Genomic DNA, 22,656 nt, shown 5'->3' with positions numbered 1-22,656 from the left:
AGATTTTGGGGACACCTCTGTCTGAATCATAACAGGCATGGAGAGGGGGAGGTACAGTCACTGAAGACTGTTTTGTAACAATCTACTACATATACTGAGTAAAAGAAAAATGTAGGTTAGATTAAACATCAGATTAGCCTATGGCTATGAACGATGTCATTGCAAGAGGTGAAGGATGTAGCCAAACTGGAGTCCCCATTCTGCCACCTCCTAGTTGTGTGGTCTTGATCAAATTCCTGCATCTTTCCCTCAGCGGAGGAGCGTGACATGGATTAATAGAAGCAGAGCGCCCAGTATCAAGTCTGGCTCATGGTAAATGTTAGCTGCTGGTTTTCATTTTATAGTTCTGTACTGGCCGGCAAGTTACCAATTGGGTTTTAAATTTTCTACTTCGGAGGCATAGAGAAAAATACTCAGGTACAAGATTTGTAGTGTGCTTAAGTTGAGAAGATATGGTCAATTCAGAAGAATGCAGCATAATTGAGGTAATCTGAAAAGTACTGACCTGGGAAAGCTCACTGTGAAAATGAATGTATTTTCTTCCTATGGCAAGTGGTTAGAGGCAATGCCACCTCGAGGTTAGCAAGGTGGGCTTCACTGTCCTCCTTGACTGGATTCCCAGCACGCTGCTTTTTCTCTCCTGCAGAATGAATTTGGGAAAATGCATGATCTCTAAAATTCATCTTCCTTGTTTCCCAAGTGGGCATCATAATATAGTCCCCACCTCAGGCGGGCCAAGAGATTAGGAAGTAAAACCTTTAGCCTATTGCCTGGCACATTTTACTCAGTGAATATTAGCTTTTAATGTTATTCGTTGTAAAGGTGACTTTAAAGGGGAGTTTTTCTTTATGGAAGACACATGGCATACTCTTCACAAATGGTTGGGGCTATTATGATGAACCACCCTTGTCTTCTTCTAAGAGGGCACCTGGACATGCAGGGACTGTAATAAATAAACAAATAAATGATGAGTAACAGGATAATAAAGTAATAAGCCCTGTGTTTAGTCTTCTCCTTAATTCCATGCTACTCTCCATTTTTCTAGATTACTGAGTTTTATCATTTATGATTTTATTTTCTGTAGAACTTTCCAGAAGCTGACTATATACATTTCTGAACAGCCTTCAAAGACCTCCAGAAATCCATCCACAGGGCCCACACCACTGGTGGCACCTCTTCCTACCTGGCCCCTGCCCACATTGCCACAGGCTCCAGGACCCCCAGTGGTGTGAAGTCAGGTTCATTACTCATGCTGTCCCCGCAGCGGTGGGGGAGGGAGTTCCCTCCTCCTCTCCCGGGGTCTCCCTGTGTCTGATTTATGGCTCAGATGGTTGGCCTGGAGGGCCTTAATTTAAAGCCTCTGTCAGAGGTTGTTGTAGGAACGTGGTGCCAGCAAAAAGCTGTTTTCCTCTGCCTGTGCTTCACTGTTGCCTCTTTCATGGCATGAAATATGAGGCAGGAAAGTAAGGCTACCACATTGGGGTGGAGGGAGCTATTGCAAACCTCTTGTGAAGTTGCCCGGATGCCTTCCCAGCCAGAGGCTGAAGTCAGAGTGCCGGGTCCATGTGCCAGGTTTCCCCAGGCCCCCTTTCCCCACTCTGCTTTGGTCTCTTTCCTACGCTGCCTCCAGGTGCTGCTCTGGTGGTGGTTATGACTGGGGCAGAATCCCTAGTCTGATGTTCATCAGTTGCTTTAACCTATACCTTGTCCTGCCAAGGAGAGTCTCTTTAGCTTTGCTGAGTTTGCATTATGGAAACAATAGTTATTTTTTCACTTTCCAAGTTAAAAATTACATTCCTATAGTGAATAGACTCTCTCTATATAAAATATAATCTCCATCCCTGCCTCTTTTCCATCAGATATTTTTAGGCCCCAAGGAAATATTCCCCTTACCTGCAGAGAGAATTACTAGACTATTGTTACTCATCAGCATATTCCCTGCCAGTGAGACAGAGGACAGTTTCCCATCACCTAACTTCCTTGCTTGGCGATGGTGGGTGGGGTACCAGGCATTGAACTCAGGGGCACTCAACCACTGAGCCACGTCCCCAGCCCTATTTTGTATTTTATTTAGAGACAGGGTCTCATGGAGTTTGCTGAGGCTGGCTTTAACTTGTGATCCTCCTGCCTCAGCCTCCTGAGTAGTGGGATCACAGGTATGTGCCACTGCGCCCGGTCTTTAAGTTAGTGTTGAGTTTTGTGTCTCTTGTACACCTGTAATGTATTCGTGCTTCAATGGAACCATTATTTTGTCATCAATGAAACCATTATTTTGAGGGCTTTGGCTTCTTTGGGGTAACATCTCTGTTATTTTGATCATTTGCTCTGTGTTTAGTGAGTGACATGGCTCTCTAGGTTCCTGATGCCAAGTTCCTGCTCTAAGAATGGCATTTTGTAAGCATACAAAAATGACAAGGGATGCCCAAGACTATGTTTCTATCAACTTCTTCAAGAGGAAAGATAGAATCATGAAAAAAAGTAATCATAAAATCAGGAAATAAATAGGTAAATGAGAAAAATTAGGTTTTAGTACAAGTTAATAATGCAATCCCCGTTTGTTAAAAAAAAATGTAGATGTGTGTGTTGTGCGTCTGAATTTGCTTATATTTGTGTACACAACAGAAGATCTAAGGAAGGTGGGGAGTTAACTTTCATGAGGTTATGGGATTGTTTAATTTTTTTTCTTTTTAAAGTTTTCTTTATAATAAGGAAAGAAACCCAACACTATTTATTTTTAAAAATTAAAACAGAAACAAAAGTAAACCCCCAAAACACCAAGGGAAGCCAGGCTTGTGGACGGGGTAGAATTTTCAGGTAAGGGCCGTGCAGGTGGGAGGCTCTGTTCCTGATACAGGGAACTTACACTGTCTCTGCCTGGGCCTGACTTGAGGGAAACCCAGTTTGGATGTTCAGACATGTTGACTTGTTCCTGATACCGCTGAGCACAGACACCTTCCTGCCAGGCCTGTTTTCTCTCCCACTGGACAGAAGCAGTATTGAGTAATCAATGCAAGCCTACTTTGTCCAGCCTTTTGGAGGATGGGAAGGAGCTGAACTTGGCTCTTGTGTCTCTTCTTCTTGGGTGGTGAGCATCATTTTGCATGAGGCTGGTGGCTCGTGCTCTGTCCTGCTGTGTCTGGGCTTGGCGTCTACCTACACATGACATCCCTGCATCGGCTCGCAGGGCAGCCTGGCTCCTGCCCCTGCCTCTCCTGGGGCCAGTAGACAGTACATCAGCAGGAACCACTCTGAAAACAGTGAGGAAATTCCAGCCCCAGGGCAAACTGCTGCTCTGAGAAGGAGCAGCCTGGAGTCCATGGCTGGCTCGGAGCTGCAGCAGACGGCGTTTGGTGGGAATGCTGATGAACCCTGGCAGTGGAGATGACCACAGGGCTGTTCTGGGCTTCCCAGCCCATCACCACAGGCTGGCATGGGAGGCATAGCTGTCTGTGATGCTTCAGTATCTGGACCATCTGTTCCTTGGGGCCAGGCCTGGTCATTGCTCTTGACTTTGGATGCCAGGCACAGAAGTTATAGTCACAGAGGCTGCTTCTTCTCTTACAGAGAAAGTCCACTCATGTGACCAGGAGAGACAGAGCGCCCTGGAAGAGGCCCGGCAGAATCCCCGTGAGGGCATTGTCATCCCTGAATGTGCCCCTGGGGGGCTCTATAAGCCAGTGCAGTGCCACCAGTCCACTGGTTACTGCTGGTGTGTGCTGGTGGACACGGGGCGCCCGCTGCCTGGGACCTCCACACGGTAAGCCTGCCCACGGCCTGTGTTGCACCTGAATTGGGTCCTGGGATAAGAGGACCAGCTTCCGGTTCTGTTAGCATTTCTCAGCTTGACTGCCCTAGTTAGGTGGGAGTCAGGTCACTAGGAGACCCGCTTTTCTATTCATGAGCAGATGAGATTCCGTTAGAAAGATCCTAGGACCTAGATTCTGGTCACAAAGCTGACTCTTTCTATCTGTGGAACTTGGAAGAGTATTAACCTATGTGGTCTCAGTTGCCTGATGAGATCAGTATGTTGTCAGAGTTAACAGGTTCTATGGATCAAAAAAGATCCTGTGTGCAGATCTAGGGTGGCCCTGTTATTATGCTTGAGTGGCTAAAAAGACTTATCTGAAATGTGTCAGTGGGAACATTTATGCTGGATGGCCTTGTAGGGGCTAGACAGTGCAGGAGACATTTTGCTGCCAACCCTGAGGGCTCTAGGCTTGGTGACAACACAGATCTTTGCTGGGCAGTAGTGGCTGAAGTATTCTCTGTTGCCAACCTCTCCAAACCTCCCGCCTCTCTCCCTTCCCAGCTATGTGATGCCCAACTGTGAGAGTGACGCCAGAGCCAAGAGCGCAAAGATGGACGACCCCTTCAAGGACAGGGAGTTGCCAGGTAGGAAGTGCTGCCCTGCTGGCACCTTGGCCTCTTTCCTTTCTTTTCTTTTCCCTCCCCTCCTCCTCCCCTCCCCTCCCCTCCCCCTCCCCTCCCCTCCCCTCCCCCTCCCCTCCCCTCCCCTCCCTTCCCCTCCCCGCCCCTCCCTCCCTCCCTCCCTTCCTTCCTTCCTTCCTTTTCTTCCTTCCAGGGGTGCTTAACTACTGAGCCACATCCCCAGCCCTTTCTGTTTTTTTATTTTGAGACAGGGTCTCGCTAAGTTACCTAGCACCTCACTAAGTTGCTGAGGCAGGCAGTGAACTTGCAATTTTCCTTCTTCAGCTGCCCAATCACTGGGTTTATAGGTGTGCACCCCTGTGCCTGGCTCTCTTTTCTGTTCTTCCACCCCTCAGCATGCACACGCAGCTCCTCCTCTGTTTCCCCCTCTGTTCTGCAGCACAGGAGATGCTCATCTGGTACATTGCTGGGGCACAGAGCCAGGAGCCAGGAGCTATGGAATCTCACCCCAGTCTGGGATCGGTCTCTAATTAGTCCTGTGCCTTGAATACATTGCTTTTTCTCCTTGCTCTTGCTCCTGTGTCTTTAAAATGTGGCTCTTGAGTTAAAATCCTATCCCTGGGATTCCACAGTCTTTTCTATATCCCAGTGTGACTGGGGGCAATGTTTTACAGGCTGTGAACTATTTTTTCCCAGGGCCTTGAAGAGAAGATGGCTTATAGGGAGGGGCTCTCTAGAGCGGTCTGGACAGCACCTGTCACCTACCTTGCAATGTGCTTTCATGATGATCCCTGGGGACGCAGGATGGCTATGGTGGGGAGGTTGTGGTGGGTGAAAGATAGGCAGTGGCTCAGGACCCTGAAGGGGCTGCTGTCCTGGGTTTCTGCTTATTTATAGTAAATTTTGATTGTGAGTTACATTAAGATTGCAAAGATCTGGGCTTTGGAATCCCATAGTTTTTACTTAGCACAAAGGCATATTGGTGCTGGTGGAACTGGGGCCACCTTCCCCTGACCCATTGGGACTCCAGAGTAAGAACTGAAAGCAGAAAAGTCCTGAAAGTCAGGAGCTTCCCACATGAAGTTTATAGAAATCATTTTGTCACCAAAGTGGAGTCATGGAGGCCGAGATGCCTCCTGGCCATTCCCTCAACATATGAGAATTGGGATTCTACTTTGTGCCAGGCACCAGATATAATCTAGTGTTCAAAATTGACAGGAGGCTTAGAGAATGGAGGAGACAGATCACGTACAGCTGAAGGACGGCATGCATCGGTAGTAATCATGCAGGAAAAGAACAAGATGCTATGAGAATGTCAGGGGGAGCTCAGATGCTCTGAGAAGTAGCAGTTAACCCAAGACCTGGCGGGTTTGGAGAGAGGAAGTATTTGCTGCAGAGAGAGGGGCTGTGGCTATGTGGAGGGCCCACTGGGTGCTGTTGAACACTTATAGGGACTCCCACCTCTGCAGTTGCATGATGGTGTTTTCCCCAGTAGTACCCTGCTAGTGGGTGTTGATATGGCCCAGCCATACCTGGGAGCATACCCCACCTGCACTGGGGTTTGGCAGGAATACGAGGGGAGTATTGACAAGGTGAGTCTATGATAGAATCTCAGCTGGTTGAGGGGGAAAGTGAGAAAAAGGAGGAGGTTCTTGGATAGATAAAACAATTGGTGGACTTAAGTCAACTAGGACCCATAGGGCTTCTCTCTCCTCCTCCTGCTCCCACAGCATCTGGTCCTTACCCCCTGGAGCAGCGTTTTTACTATTTTAGGAATGACTGCCTGGCCATTGGCTTGACTATATTAGCTCAGTATTTTGTGAGTTCCATGAGCATGAGGATCCTTTGCTTTGTCTCCCTAGAATTTAACACAGTGCCTGGGTTGGTGCTCAGTGATGGAGTGATCATTGAAAGCATTATTGTCCCTGTGGACTGTGAGTAAATGATGGAGGTTTATGAAAATCAGCCGAGCAGTAAACACATCCCCAAAGTGGATTTGGCTGGACAATAAGGACTTTACAAAGTTTGGGAAAGGATGGTAGTGGGGAAAGCTGTTTACTTGATTACTTACCTGGCATCTGCCTTCAGATCTCACTTTATCTTTTAGGTTGTCCAGAAGGGAAGAAAATGGAATTTATCACCAGCCTCCTGGATGCCCTCACCACCGACATGGTTCAGGCCATTAACTCAGCAGCACCCACTGGAGGTGGGAGGTGAGAATGTGAGCAGGACTCAGGCCCAATAGGGAGTGTGGGGCCTAGGACTCTCCAGATGCCGTGGGAGGCTGGAAGGGCGGGAAGATGGGCAGAGAAGGGATTGGAAACCTATCTTCTTCCTGAAACCATATGTCCCTGACTTTTCCACTTTCTTCCCCAAATCTCCCTGCCCTTCAATCATCCCTATTTTGAGCTGTGTGTCTCTTGCTTTTAGTTGCCTAGTTTACAGGGTTGTCTGGAAACTTCTAGCTATTTAATCTCGGAAGGGGAAGCAAAGGAGAGAGAGTCTTAAATGACAAGAAGAGTGCTGGACTCCTGATGAGAACAGGGAGCTCCAGGAGGGCAGAGAAGGAGCACAAAGTACTTTGTGACCTTGTTTTTCTCCGAGAAGGCAGGATCCATTGCATTCCAGGGAAATCTGGGCAGTGGAACTGGCTACTCCCATAGCCACATCCCACTTGGTCCAGGAGGTAATATGGTAGCTGTGGCAGTGCTGACGGGAGGCCTAGTTAACCAGCAGCCCTGGAGCTCCCAGGGGTCCACGGAGTCAGTAGACCGGAACACACATCCATGCTTTTACTGAAGGCCTTTTGAGCACAGATGACATGGTAAACCTTGGGCTAGGGACTAAGTCTCCAGGAATATGGAGGCAGGTCCCTGCCCTCAAAGAATGCAGCCTGGTAGGGATACTCGACCATAGACAGAGGCTTACAAACCATGTGGTAAGTGCTACATGGAGAAGGGTTGTGTAACTCAGCGTGAAGGAGTCAGAGCAGGCTTCCTGGAGGAGGTGATCACTGAACTGTTTTTGAAGGACAGGTAGGACTTAGCCAGTCAAAGGAGGGAGAAAGCCATTCTAGGAAGGAGGAAAAGAATATTGTAACTCCAGTAAAGTATATGTTCATTATGGCTGGCCCCAGGTGGTGGTGGTGGTGGAGGAGGAGGAGGAGGAAAGAGTGACCAGGGTAAGATGGAAGATGAAGAAAGAAACCAGATTTCAAAGGACCTGTGAGACATGCAAAGTAAAACTTCCAGTTATGCAGCCAGAGCAGGAGGCATAGTAGGGGCCAGAGGGTAGCAAAGGAAGGGAGAACCGAGGTGTTGAGCCTCCTTACAATAGCAGAAGAGGTACCATGGGCTTGGCAGCCTGCTTCTGAGCTTACATGGTCCATCAAGGATGGGAGCTGGTTCCCAGCTTCTTCTCAGAAGTGGAGCTGCTAGGATAGTAAGGAGTGACACTAGAGGACAGGCCTAGGCCCTTGGGCCCTGTGGAATGGGCATGTATGGAAGTGATGATGAGCAGGGATATTTGGGATGTATTTAGAATACGGATCGAGGACTGCATGCATAGCCATCAATGGTTCCGCCTCCTGAAGGAGCCGATGGCAGCCTGAATACCCAATTTTATGACACATCAAAATGATGGCCACAAATAAGCTAATGCCGCCCAGAGGCAAACAGATAAACAAAACGTGGTGTGTGCATAGATTGGACTATTAATTAGTCTTTAAAAAAAATCCTGTTACATTGAGGAAATTATGCGAAGGGAAATAAGCAAGTCACAGAAGCAGTCCATTCACAGGAGCCATCTGAAATAGTCCTGCAGAGTCAGAAGAGTAGAATGGTATTTGCCAAGGGCCATGGGGAGAGAGAAATGGGGAGATTTTAATCAAAGGGTATCAAGTTTCAGCCAAGCAAGATGAATTAATTCTAGGAATACGCTTTATAGCATCGTCCTTCTAGTTAACAGAACTGAGTTATGCACTTAAATTTTTGTTAAGAGGACAGATCTTATGGTAAGTGTTCTATGATAAAATAAAATTTAAAAATAAAGAGGAAAGTGGAGGTGGGAACAAGCAAAGGCACAGGTTGTCACTCTTGGGAAGTGCTTGTGGGGCACCCCGTGCTCCTGTGAGCTCTGAGCTGGTCTCTGGCTGTGGCTTTGTCTCCACTCACCCTGGGGATGTGGGCCAGGCCTCCCTTAGGAGGAGAACAGCAGAATCTGAGAACATGGAGACAGCATCTGACAGGCCCACAGATGGGAGCTTCCCCGAGGCCGCCCATGCTCAGTAATTCAGTATCTAAGACTCAGAGGATGCACCCTGATTGCCAAGAAGGTGGTGAGTTTTGAAAAGGCTGTATTGTCTGCCTTTAGGTTTTCTGTTTAAAGTATGGAAATACACTTGTTGTTTCACGCAAAAACAAGCGAGAGATATAGTAGCCTCTCTTATCTGTGGTTTCACTTTCTAGGTTTTCAATTACCAGCTCCAACGTGAATATTAAATGGGAAGTTCCAGCGATAGACTATTCATAAGTTTTAAATAACTTTTCTCACAGTATACTGTTATGCATGTTCTATTTTATTTTTAGTTATTGCTAATCTCTTACTGTGCCTAATATATAAATTAGACTTTATTGAGGATGTGTATGTTTTAAAAAAAAGAAAACCTAGTCTAGGACTCCTTACTATCTGTGGTTTCAGGGGTCCCCTGTGGTGCTTGGGATGTATCCCCTGTACATAAGGGGGCTATTATATTTATGTTCATTAGAAGAGAGAAGAAAAAAAGAAAGGGCAGTCATGAGCTTAAACTCCCCCAGGTCTGGGTGGTCCCGCCCATAGTTCTCTGCTGGCTCTGCTCTGACCAGCAGCCTGGGGTACTGTCCAGCAGGTCTGCTTTAAGACAAGACTTCAAGCTCTGCCCCATTGGCCTCCCCAGAAGCCACAGCCCTTGGGCACTGATGGTCTTAGTCACAGGAAAGGGAATACAGGGAAAATGGGAATTGGTGTCTTACCCTCAAATCACAGGTAAAAGGGATTTTTAAAGATAATGAAAACTGAAACATATAATGTTTTAATACCAGTGGATCCTTAGAGACAGGATTCTTCTTTTTCTTTTTTTTATTATCTCCACTTTCAAGTGTAATTTAGAGTTGGGAAAAGTTTAAAAAAAAAAAAAAAACTTTCCCAAACACATTTTTCATTTGAAGCTCATGTCAGCTTAACTATGCTTGGTTTCGATAGGCATGAAAAAGGTTTGAACTGCTTTTGCTAGTTGTGTTACCTTGAGGCTGGACTTTTAATCAACAGACAAATAAGAAGGACCAAGAAGTAGTTTAGAAATCAAGGAAGGCAGGGAGAAGCAGTTGTATAGGGAGGTAGGTGGCCAGGGGTGACAGGTTTCTGGGTTTAGAGCGCTCCCAGAACTTCCCATTACATATACCATAAGCCCTAACTCTGACCTGAACTGGCCCTGCAGGATGGTCTGGCTGCCTCTGGCCCACCTCCAGGACTACTTCCCTCCTACCACTAGGTTTTAGCCTCCTCACTTCCTTTGGCAGGTCAAGCAGACCTTCGGTCTAGAGTGGGATCGTCCTTCTTCCCATGACTGGCCCCTGTGTATCCATTTAAACATCACCTTCTGAGAGACTGCCCCGTCCAAAGGAGCTGTCCACTCATCCTCTGTCCCTGCACCCCTTTGGCACTCTCAGCCTGGTGTTTATCATTATCTGATTTTTTTTTTTTTTTTTTTTTTTTGGCTGGCTCTCATGCCACCCAATGAGAACTGCAGTTCTACAAGAGGAGTGTTTGCTGTTTTTCCCCCAACTCTATTCCTAGCACTTAGAATAGTGCCTAGTGCTCGTAGGTGCTCAGTAATATGTGTCAATGAATGAACAGCTGGAAAGACAGATGGAGGGACGGATCCTTGAGGGTCCACCAACTACTGCAAGATGAAATGTAAGACTAGATGCAGCTGTCCAGTTCTCTGTGGGCCTGCTTTGTAACCAGGGCTCTATAGCACCTGCCTGGGTCTGAGGGACTTGGGCATTATATAGACAGACCTTGGTCAGTCACTCCTCTGCTGGAGGAGAGAAGCATGGGATAGGTAGAGATTGAGACGCACATCTGGAACAGGGCTGATTAAGAGATTAGGAAATATAGGCTTTCTGGGTTTTGGCCTTGGGTTTGGAATTTAGGCAGAGCTGGGGTTGGAATCATGGGGTTAAAGAAACCACATCTAGTCCCTCCTGCATCTTCTCAGGGTCTGGCAGTTAAAACTGGACACCAGCTGAGGCCAGCAGGAAACAGTCCCAGATGAAGACAGTGGGAAGAAGTGACAGGAAGATACTGGGGCAGTGTAGAAAAACGAACATCTTGTTCCCCAGCTACCACCTGTCATGGTGATTTTGGTTAGACATAGGAAGTGGCATTTGAGCCACATTCTCACTTCTAAGTGGGAAACGTTCTTGCCTGGATGGACCAGGGGTAAGGATATCGCAGAAGAGGGGACCATATGTGTAGCAAGAGATGAATGACAGGGGATACATGGAATTGTAAGAAGCAGCATGGTTATTTGGGAGGCAGCGTGTGGACGGGCAGGAGATGAGGCTGCAGAGTTGGGCAGAGCCCTAGTTGTGCTGGGCTATGTGAGTCATGCCAGGGACCATGGAAATAGATGGGCATTTTTGAATAATCATCCTAGCGGTGCTTTGCAAGCAGGATTTAGAAGAGAAGGTTATAGCAGTTGTCAGCAGAGAGTTATGAGGGCAGGACTGTGGGGGGGAAAGGCATGACTAACTAAAGCTTTTGCAACGAAATCGAGAACATTCAAGACTCAGTGGATACAGGGAGTGGGAGAGAGGGAGGAGTCAGCTTGCTTTTCTGGCCTCCTAGCCTGATTCAGTGGTGAAAAGCAGCGCCACCCGCATTTAAAAATAGACCAAGTAGAATGGAGTGTTTGGGGAAACTTCTGTGGCTGGTGCATGGGAAGGGGCGCCCACAGATATCATTGGATGATATCCATCCTCAATGAACACTTGTTGAATAACTGAGCGAGTCCCCTGCCATCCACCCCTCCCCACCAGGACTCCAGAAGGCAAAGCTCCCTCCTTCAAACAACCTTGCCATGGCACCCTTGAACCTTTATTAGTCCCACAGGAAGACTTTTGAGATCCCAGGTGGCATAGTGTCCTGGGGCAGGGGAACCCACCCTTGCTCTACCCGACCCAGGCATAGTCAACCTGGAGAGGAGCAGAGACAGGCTGCAAGAGCCTGCTGGCCCTCCGAGGCCCCCTAAGAAGAGACTGCTTCTATTGGGCTTCATCCTCCCTGCCCAGTTCAGCTGCCTGTTGATGGCTTCTGCAAGGAAGAGGCTGGAATGTGGCTGACTTGGCATTTCCCAACCCCACCCACACAGCTGGTGGGGCCTGGACCCAACTCCAGATGGGGCTCAGTTGGTCTGCTTGGCTTGGCCTGGGCCTCCTGGCCGTTCTGCCTTACCTTCTCGAAAATTGCTTAGGGCAGCAGAACTGGGCCCCAGATCTTGGCCAGAGCAGGTTGTGGTAAATGGGGCTGGCTCCTCAGTTGTGCGTTGCAGCCAAGGCCTGGCAGGGCTGAGGCTGCAGAAACAAAACTGAAAGTGCTGTGGGAGACAGTGCAGCTTCTGCCACCCCGTAAGTGGGAGAAGGCTCAGTGGGGCTATTCAGGGAGGGACCTGGCTCAAGTGAGTTACCCCATCCCTTTTAGGAGTCACTAAAACAGCCCAGGGGCTGTGGACCCTGGTGTTGCCCTGAACCATGGTCTTCCCAAATCTGAAATTTGGTATCATTTAGGTGTATTTTCCACACCATAGCCAAAGAAACTTGTGCATTCTGTTTACCCAGTGCCAGTGTCAACCTAAAGCTGCGAGTATCCGCTGCAGATGTTTTAGAAGGATACTTCCAGAAAATTGAAAAATCTAGGTTGATCAGTGGGTATGGCTTTGAGGTCAGGGTATAAATGGTGGGGAGTCTATGATGGACAGTCTCTAGCACAAATGACTTGAAAGACTCTGGAGAATCTAGGGAGACCTTTCCACCCCATCCTTATCCAGCCCTTGTCCAGGAAAAATCTCAGAATCTGGTAGGTTAGCAGAGGCAGGATTCTTGAAAGATTTCAGTCTTAGCGGGAGCTTGTAAAAACTATGATAGGTACCCTGCTGTCAACCTTGTTTGTGACTTATGTCTATTGTCAAGCCAGAACTTGATTCACAGTTCTAAATCAGATGCCTTTAGTAGTTTTCTTTTTTTTTTTAAATGTTTTTGTTAGAAATATGGAAGTTGCCCCCAAACCCCTCCCAGGTACTCTCTTTTGTTTCCATCTTCCTCCTGAAGAGACCTGCTTACATATTCTTCTGGAGCCATGGCTGGAATTTCCATTCCTCTAGACCGAGGGTTCTTTACAAAGCCTGTGGACTTTGGATGGGTATTGGGGAATCCATGGATCCCCTAAAATCTGCAGACTTCTGTGTGGGGGGGGGCATTTTTCTAGAAACAGGCCTATATATAGCTTTGTTTAGGTTCATAGATGGGCCCATGATCCCCACATGGACCCAAAGCTAAGAAGTTCTTGGTATAAAGCACTTGGACTTTGACCTGACCTAGGTGTTGGGTTCCCAAGTGTGACACTAACACCACCCAGCCTCACAGGTAGACTGAGGGCTCTGTTATTTGAGGAGGGGGCCTGGTGGTCAAATGGGTTCAGAAGCAGAGCCTCATGCTAGCTGGGAAGGAAGGGGATGGAGACAGAACCCTCAGGCCCCGTAGGGCAGACCATGGGGTCATGGCTTGGCAGGGCCACTGAGGGCCTCTCCTGAGGAAGCGCTCCCTGCCTATCTAAGCCTAGCCGCACAGCCAGGGGCCCAGCATGGGATGGGTGGTGTAGACCAGCAGTGGGCCGTCAGGGCTGCTCAACAATGTGAGGTCCTGATGGGTGGGAGGAGAGCAGTACCATAGTCTCCCAGGAAGAGGACAGGACAGGAAGCAGGAAGGGCCAGCTGATCACTCTGGCATGGAAGGAAACTCTTAGAGGCTGCGGTTGGGAAGAAGAACCGCTTCTTGCTGCAGGACAGCCTGGAGGAAGGTGGGGGGTGGGGGTGGGACTCCATCAATGGAGTTGCTGAAAATTGGACAGGCGGGAGCCCAGGAACATGTGTTGGAGGGAGCGAGCCTTCCCTGGCAGGGCCTCTGGGTGGGATGACCTCATCCCTTCCCGTCTGAGCGACTGAGGCTTTATTATTCCAGCCTCTAGGTAGACATTACGCTATGCCGAGCCTAAAGGTTAAAGGAAGAGCTGCTGTTGCCTTGGGCTCTCATGGCTCCCTGACAGGAGGGACTGAGGGGGAAGGTCCTGACTGCCTGCTGCTGAGAGGGCCTTCCTCAGGGGTCCCACAGTGCCCTCCACAGCCTGAATCCTCCTTGGCACTGGGGAGACCAAGGCAGGTAGGGTGTTCCATTCCTGCACCCCGAGTATCCCCACAGAGAATTTTCTGCCTGATCACATGGTGCAGACTGCAGGGGCCATCTTGAGAGTACATATTGCGGGCACTTAGAGGAAGAGTAAAAACCCCAAAATGTTGGCAGCAAAAAAAAAAAATCTGAGTTTTGTATTGAATAATTTTATACCTGCTTCAAAGACTTCCTGCATCCAGTTTCCATGACAGCCATAGTAGAGTCCCAAAGAGTCAAGGGTGGTGGCTGCTCTGCATGGCTTCCTCACACCTCCCCAGGTACTCCCTGGGTCAAGCCCAGTGTCAAGGTGAAGTTCTGCCAGCAGATTGTTAATTGTGATCTCTTGGAATCAGACCAGGATGCCCAAGAGGACCTGCCCAAGGATAAAATCCACCTAAGTAGGAATCAGGAATGGGCATCTACCAGGAATGACGAGCTGCTCCCTCCCACAAAGAAACTTCATTTTCCTTGAACTTTGAGGTCACTTGGGAGGGGTGTGTGTGTGTGTGTGTTTGCTTGCAGGGGTGATTTTGATTTGCTGGCTGATTCACATGAGAGTGATCAGAAATGGTCCCTTCCCTTCTGGAAACACTGACAAGCCCCAGAGAGGAGAGAGCATCAACAAGTGTCTTGAACATTTTTCTTACCATCTACAGCTTCAGAGTGCACTGGCAGTCCCTGATCCTGTGGTTTGGGATCCCGGTGAACCCTCCATCACATAGTGTTCCAGTGCCCTGAACACTAAGTATTTTGAGTGTAGGGATTTCTCAACTTTAGCTTTATTCCCCTTTCCAAGGACAAGTTACTCAGGCATCTGAACACAGGACAGCCTACATTTACTCAGTGTGAAGCTCTGGAAACGGGACCCAGGGTACTGGTATGTTTCTGTTCCTCTGGTGAGAGACTCCAGCCAACCCCTCTGGAATAGATCCATCATTGGCTTTAAAAATTGTAAATATTCGTTTTCACCCTGACTCCTTTTGGGGGAAAAGATGGGGGTATGAATAAATAAACAAAATAGAAGGGTAGACTATTGCATGTAGTTACACACAGACACAGGCCTTGTAACTTCACGGTCACCAGAGATATATGGGCTGTGCAAGATGTGGTCACTACTGTGCATTTGGATACTAGGAGGTGTCCTGGTCACCCTGTCCTATTCCTCAGCAGAATTGCCTGGAAGTGCTGGTTAACATGAGGTCTCAGACCTCCTGACCAACCAGAGACTCACCCCAGCAACTGTGGGAGACGCCGGTTTTAGAGTCTTTGTGTCTCTACCCCTTGCCTCCTTGTCTCAATTCCTGTTGAGCTTGCTACTCAGCTGTGATGGACCATGGGAACAGGACACTTGGCATTGAATTGTTGCAGCTTATTTTCATATTTCAGCTCTGCCTCATGGACACAGTGAGCAGCTTGAGGCTAGGGATATACCTCCCTCTTTGGGAACCTTCTCAGACCTGGCCTGACACTCAGAGGAACAGTTCCCATAGTCACATACATCAGAGCAGGAAAATTTATGTGAGAAGAGCATTTTTTTCTAACAGGAGGAGAACAATTTGTATCCTAGCTGGGTGAATCAATCCAGCCAATTTGTCTTGAACATCCATCTCGTATAAGGAAAATCCTAGCTGTAGTAAAGGGTGAAGTGGATTCATGTGTTGAGGGGACCTTATTACCTGGGGACTCCTAGGGGAAGAATTGTCCATTCTGGAAACTCAAGCTGGAGAAGATGACTTGATTCTGCCCTAGAATGAGCAGCCCTGGGAGATCTTTGGTTTGGAGGAGCCATTACTACCTGATTGTTGGCAGCCCATCTGATGCTATAACATAATACCTGAGACTGGGTAATTTATAAAGAATCAGATTTATTTAGGTCATGGCTCTGGAAGTTCGAGAACATGGTGCTAGCACCTTCTGGGCTTCTAGTGAGGGCCTCATACAACTTCAACTCGTCGGGGAAAGCTTAATGGAAGCAGGCCCATGTTATAAAGCATATAACAGCCCACCCTCAGGAGAACTAACCCATTCCCACAAGAACTAATCCAGTCCCTTGAGCTTTTAAGGTCCCATTTCCAGGTTTTAAAGGTCCCACCTTTAACCCCCAACACAGCTACATTGGTAACCAATTTCAACCTGAGTTTTGGCGGGGACAAAGCACACTCAAACCACAGCAAGCGCCCTGGCTTCTGGCCATCTTGGAGAAAACTACGGTGGGGTTGGTGTTCCTACAAGATCCTGAGTGGTGTTCTCCGGGTGGGGTGTGTCCAGGTTCTCAGAGCCAGACCCCAGCCATACCCTGGAGGAGCGAGTGGTACACTGGTACTTCAGTCAGCTGGACAGCAATAGCAGCAATGACATCAACAAGCGGGAGATGAAGCCCTTCAAGCGCTACGTGAAGAAGAAAGCCAAGCCCAAGAAATGCGCCCGGCGTTTCACCGACTACTGTGACCTGAACAAGGACAAGGTTATCTCACTGCCTGAGCTGAAGGGTTGCCTGGGTGTCAGCAAAGAAGGTGAGTGCTCTCCCCTCGGCTCCTAGTCTTCTGGTTCTTGCTGTAGGCAGACAAGGGACCCTAAGGGTTTTCAGATTCCAGATATTCATTTATTGAACAAAGCTGTTTACTGGGACTATCCTGTGCTTCATGCTAGATGATTGATACAGGGGTTGAATAGACTAATCAGGTCCCTAACCTTACATAGTCTACTGAGGAGACAGATATTAAGTATTCATGTGTATTGTGGTAAGTGCTTTGAGAATATATTAGAGTGGGTCAGGCTGCAGTAACAAGTAGGCACGCCCACATGTCATGTGGCTCACTTAGAAAATGTTTTGTCTTGAGAAGCATGGTTCCAAATTGTGTGTGTGTGTGTGTGTGTGTGTGTGTGTGTGTGTGTCCATCTGTCTGTATGTTGTGAAGCATGGTTCCGAGTTGTGGGGTGTGTGTGTGTGTGTGTGTGTGTGTGTGTGTGTGTGTTGGAGGGGTGGTAGGGGGAAGGATTAGAGTGGGGATTGCTCTATGTAATTACTCTGGAGTCCAGGCTGAGAGTGACTCTTGGGGTCACTGGTATCCATCTTTATCATGTGGCTTCCAAGGTCACCCTGGGGGTCACCTCTATTCCCAGTCAACCAGATATAGTAAACATGGAACAGTGCATGTGATAGTTTCATGGGATAGTCCTGGAAATGACATATGCATTACTTCTCATATTTCATTTGCTGGAACTCAGTCCACTAGACCATACCAACTGTAGGGAGTGGTGACAAGAGGCAAGGTAGTTTGGAGAGCATGAAAGATGTTATAAGGGCAGTGGGAAGATGTTTGTTTTAGTCAGCTTTTTCACTGCTGTGACTAAAAGACCTGACAAGAACAACTTTAGAGTAGGAAAAATTTATTTGGGGTCTCATGGTTTCAGAGGTCTCAGTCCATAGAAGGCTGACTCCATTCCTCAGGGCTTGAGATGAGGCTGAACATTATGGTAGGAGAGTATGGTAGAGGGAAGCAGCTCACATGATAAGGAAGCAGAGAGAGACTCCACTCACCAGATATAAAATATATAACCCAAAGCCATGCCCCGAGGAACCCACCTCCTCCAGCCACACCCTACCCACCTTCAGCCACCACTCAGTTAATACCATCAGGGGATTAATCCACTGATAGTATTAAGACTCTTATAACCCAATCATTTCTCCTTTAAACCTTCTTGTCTTATCTCATACATGAGCTTTTGGGGGACACCTCACTTCTAAACCACAGCACTGTTGAAGAGGTTCAGTCAGACAAATTATAGAATCAGTTTTGCTTTAAAATTTTATTCCGGCTGCACTATGGGAAATGGATTGGAGAAAGGCAGGGTCACCCAAGAGGAGGTGTGGCATGGTCTGGGCAAGAAGTGATGGAGAACCTCGTTATGAAAAACACAGGGGGGTGAAGAGAAGTGGATGGACTGGTGACTGAGTGGACACAAGGCCAACAATTGGTGTGGGCACCTACAGGGTGGGACTGCTCACTGAGATAGGCAACAAGGAAGGAAGAGAAAGTGGGTGTAGGAGGAGGGTATGGTTTGGACAGATCCTGTTGGATGCACCTAAGGCCTGAGTGGGTCTGTAGAGCAGGGGAAAGGTCTGCACTGAAGATAGATTTGGGTGATACAGACTTTTGGGAAATGGAAAAGCTGAGATTACTTAGGGAAAGTTTAGCATAAGAAGACAAAAGAGCTCCTTGTTCGTCGGTTGTCAATGTAAACTCCAAAAGTGGCATGGGTTACCACAAGAAGCCCAGTCTTGGGACCTGCTCCTCCATAGCTGGGCTCTGGTTCTGGTTCTGAGGCCAACTGGCCTGTGACGTGGGTGAGTGACATCCTCACTCTGGGCACATTCTATCTGGTGAAGATGGCTCTCTGGTTTCCACCGTACTCCAATTTTCCACGTCACAATACAACATGAGAGTTTCCAATCCTGCCTTTGCCATGGACTAGCTCTTTTATCAAATGTATATTAATCCACCATTTTGTGTTTTGGTTTCTTCATCTGTAAAATGGGAATAATGATAATATCTACCTCTTAGGGCTGTTGTGCTCATTAAATGGGACAAAGTGAGAGCATTTATCATAGGGCCCAAGACAGTGAAGGAGCAGAATAAAAGGTCAATATTAATATTCTTCTTCATAAGATTATTGCCTCTGCCAATAGTACTTAACACACTGGGTTGCAATTTACTTTTATGATTCCTTCCTTATGGCTATGGACTCTGTCCTTTCTATTCCTAACCTCTAGCATATGACATCTAGTAGCAGTTCCTTAAATCCTTGTCAAATGAATGGATGGATGGAGAGGGGTTGCTCCTTGTGACAGTATCATGCTCAGACATCTTTAGAATCTGCTCATTTCACAGAGCACAGGCAGAAGTCCAGTGCTAGAAAGACCCCGTCCAGCACTAGTGGTACCCCAGGTCGACCCATGAGCACCTCCAGGTTGACTGATTCTGTTCTTGGTCTCCTTCCCTTGTTGGGAGTTCTTTTCTGTGCAACCAGAGAAGAAGCCAAGAGAAGGCCTGATGTGGTGCCCAGAGCTCAGGGGATCCTCAGAAGGTAGTCTAGGCACCAGACGTCTCCCAGTCACTGTTGATGCCTAGCACCTGAAGGAACATTCGGGGAAAACTCTGGGCCAGAACACAGTATTTAGGGGAGTGCTGGTCCGATTCAGTCAGGGATGGGTTTTAATTTCAAGTCATCTTCACAACTTTGCCCACAGAGGCCCATAGGGTGCTTTGGGTTGCAGTTGTCATGGCTCAATGTATCTTTCTGCTTCCTCAATTCACTAGGGAGACAGGAGGATGGATGACTGTTTAGGCCTAGGAGAGGAGTGGAGGTCCTGGCTCTTAATCCCAGCTCTTCCACTTAACTAGCTCTGTAATTTCTGGCAAATCACCCAAACTCTCTAAGCCTCAGTTTCCTCGTGTGCAAAATGGAGACAGTAGTATCCTCCTTATGGATTTGGTGTGAGGATATAACAAGTTAATGCATGTGAGGAACAGCACGGCACCTGGTACATGGTGAACACACAAAAGAGATTAGTAGTGCTAGAGGAGCCCACCTAGGGGCTCAAGACGCAGCAGCCAGCTTCTCCTGTCCTGCTGTTCTTGTGGGTGGCAGAAAAGCCACTTGGGTCCATAGTTTGTAGCCATCCCAGGGAATGGAGCCCCTTCCCCTATCATATGGTGTCATATGGTGCCCTCTGGTGGGCCAAAAGGGGCTTGCATGCTAGGAGTGGGTACAAGAGGGGTGGGGAGCAGATGCTGGGCTTGGGAACGAGTATACTTTGGGGTCTGAGGGACCTTTAGAAATGTCCCCTGAACATGGCTATTTTCACCAACCAGATCTCTCATTAAAGAGCTGAATTCTCTGCCCAGCATGAAAAAGCCAGACATTCTGAAGGCTGGAGCCTCTGTCTTGGCCTTTTCCAAATGATGGAATATTGTCACCAGGATTATTGTCACCATTCTGTGAGCAAAGAGAAGGAAAACTAGTGCCTCCATGTTCCAGTAATGTCAACTCTTTCTTTAAATTGTCTGAGGTTGTCACCTGCCCCTGGGCTCAGCCTTTCCTCTCCCCTGCCTTGCCTGGTGGGCCGGAGCATGGTGCCAGAGGCTGAGATCCAGGTCTGAGTTCACTTTCTTACCTGAAAGCTGTGCCATCCTGGGTAGGTTACTTGGCAACTCCAGGTCTCAGTTTTATCATCAGAAAATGGGGATAATTTTATTACTATCATTTAAAGTTGCTCCGAGGATCCAATGGCACATTTCTGACTGTACGTTGTGTGTCTTGAGTCTCAGCTCAGTCGGTGCAGGACTGCTGTTGGCCTCCTCTCTGTGTGTGGATCTTTCTGTTCAACACCGAGAGGAGCAGCTGCTGGAGCAGAGGAAGGATGGGATCTAAGGCCAGGCAGCCTGGTTCTCCCCTTCCCACCCATCTGCCTTGGGCCTGTCCCTCTATATTTCTGTTGATGTCCTCTCCTACTAAATTGGATATGCCAGTATGTACATGGTGCCCACCCCTTTACCTTGTGCTTTGTCTCTTTCTCAGGTCTTGAGGAATATTGGGGACATTGAGCTATGGGGTCACATGACCCACAGTTGGGCTTAGATTCTACAGCACTGTCCATTGCCCCAAACACTTTCTCCCCTAAGAATTCAGTCAACCCTGAGGGCAATCCTGTGAAGGAGGCCGGACAGAATCAGCACATCTGCGGTCCTAATTTCCATTCTCTGGGCAGATCCAGGGCCACTCAGCATGGCTCAGCACCTCGTGTGCTTCCCCAGCTCCCTGCTTCTCTTTGGGGAGACCAGGATCCTACAGGAGCAGGCACAGCCTGTCTCCAGAGCTGCTTGGCACCTAGGGGGAAGAGTGCACGTGAGCAGAACAGGCCTTGGACTCATATAAACCACTCAACCACTCTGAGCTTCTGCCTCCGAATGTGTCAAGGGAAAGACCAGGATTCCTTCTGTCTCTGACATTCCATGATTTGGAAAGTAAGATCAAGGAGGTTATGACACAAAAACGTTCACTAACACAAAAACCCTTCTTGGCTAATAGCTGAGGAGGCTCCAAAGGGGGCCCCACAGGACCTTGGCCTTAGGGAAAAAGTGACCTTGGTTAAAGGTGCTGACCAGCAATGGGTTCACCTAGGCAGAATGTGACCATAGGCTTCCACAGAACAGACAACTTCTGGCTTTATCCCAAGTTCATCTTTCATTTGGGGTTATAGAGGGCAAGGACCCAGTATAGAAGTTGACCCAGTTCTCTGGGTCAAGGCCACTCCAGTGTCCTGTGTTCCTATTTGTTGCAGGTAGCCTTGACAGCTTCCCCCAGGGGAAACCAGCAGGCTCAAACCCATTCAGTAAGTCTCCTTCTTTCTGAGCTTTCTACTTTCTCTGTGGATCCCTTGAGGAAATGTTGATGGCACAGCAGGGGTGACACCACTGGCCCAGTGACTTGGCCTTCATTTTAAAAATTTTTGCTGAGGACATGAGAGAAAGATGGTTCGTGCTAAGAGGATAAATCATTGTGCCATTTCCTCCCCAGCCCCAGGCTGACAGGCTGGCCTCTGGGGGTGGTATGATACGTGCAGAGTGCACCCCCAGCCTGTGCTCCCCAGGCAAAGCCAAGGTCTCTGGAGTGCTGGACCCATTCTAGGTGACCTGGGCCGCCTCAGAGTGGCAAAGGATGGGCTGTCAAACTGCTTATCTGCAAGTCTAAGGCACCTGTGTCACCCGCAGCCCATCTCCAACAGCGGGTGGAAGGAGCTACCCTTGTGGGGGAAATTGATAGACGTAGCTGAATTTCTCAGATATCCCACTCTTTTTAATTTTTCTCCCCCTCTTCTGTTTTGCACTCTCCTTTCCCCCTCCCAGTAGGACGCCTTGTCTAAGGAGCAGAGAATCAAAGGGCGGTGGAAAGTCCAAGGAGGCAAGATGGACCACCAGACACCTAACTAACCTTCAGCGCGGCCCGTGGCCAGCAACATCCCGTGTAACATAAGTGGTGCCCACCATGTTTGCACTTTTAATAACTCTTCTTTACGTGTTTTGTTTCTGGTTTCATTTGTAAACAACCAATATCTAATACCAAGTGGGAAGAGGAAAGGGAAGAAAGACTTGATTCTCTCTCTCATCGTAAGTTTTTGGATCTGCTACTGACAACTTTTAGGTTACTGGGGGGAGGGGTGTTGTTGGGACTGAGAAGAAAGAGATTTATATACTGTATATAAATATATATGTAAATTGTATAGTTCTTTTGTACAGGCGTTGACATTGCTGTTGATTCCTTCCCCTCCTTTTCCCAGATGTGGGTGCTCTAGACTTTCAGTCCACCTATCTAGAACCTAGGACTCTGTCTTCTTCCAACCCAGATTCCATGGAGGCCGGCCCTTGTGTGTCCGTGGACAGGAGCTCTGCACTTGCTTTGCAAATGCCACTGGCTCTCATCAGATGGGAGGAATGTACTGCCCCATGCCATTAGCTGTCAAACTTGGCAAGTCACCCGGCCCTTGGCCTTCTCAAGGGAGGCTGAGTTGGAGAGACAGGCATCGCCCCGGAGAGGAGGGAAGTCCAGATGATGTGAATAGTCATCACAGCCCCAGTTCTCACATGGCCCAAGTGTTCCTGCTAACAGATCCCCAGGAGCCCAGGATCAATGGGCACCCTGGTCTCTTAGTGATTCACTGAGCAAATTATCCTCCGAGGATTTGCATTAGGTCAGTTTAAGCATTCCATATGGATTTAGCACC

General features: G+C 48.2%; 1 protein-coding gene across 12 annotated transcripts in view; it reads left to right on the top strand.

The window, feature by feature from the left end:
- The window catches only part of Smoc1 (SPARC related modular calcium binding 1), a 157,033-nt gene extending 134,873 nt beyond the window's left edge, over positions 1 to 22,160 (top strand). For 9 of the 12 annotated variants that reach the window (XM_071607925.1, XM_071607924.1, XM_071607922.1 and 6 more), the window contains 6 exons: positions 3,565 to 3,757; positions 4,310 to 4,392; positions 6,497 to 6,602; positions 16,140 to 16,384; positions 21,217 to 21,267; positions 21,782 to 22,160. In XM_071607925.1, the coding sequence (XP_071464026.1) occupies positions 3,565 to 3,757; positions 4,310 to 4,392; positions 6,497 to 6,602; positions 16,140 to 16,384; positions 21,217 to 21,267; positions 21,782 to 21,798 (695 nt within the window). In that variant the 3' untranslated portion in view covers positions 21,799 to 22,160. The remainder of the gene's footprint in view (positions 1 to 3,564; positions 3,758 to 4,309; positions 4,393 to 6,496; positions 6,603 to 16,139; positions 16,385 to 21,216; positions 21,268 to 21,781) is intronic. The other 3 variants (XM_071607915.1, XM_071607919.1, XM_071607918.1) reach the window with 3 other exon arrangements.
- The last annotated feature ends 496 nt before the right edge of the window (positions 22,161 to 22,656 follow it).

Source organism: Marmota flaviventris, chromosome 2 (assembly GCF_047511675.1).
Source record: "Marmota flaviventris isolate mMarFla1 chromosome 2, mMarFla1.hap1, whole genome shotgun sequence".
In the NCBI taxonomy this organism is placed as follows: domain Eukaryota; kingdom Metazoa; phylum Chordata; class Mammalia; order Rodentia; family Sciuridae; genus Marmota; species Marmota flaviventris.
The sequence above is the reverse complement of the archived record's forward strand: the minus strand, read 5'-3'. Positions and strand labels throughout refer to the sequence as shown.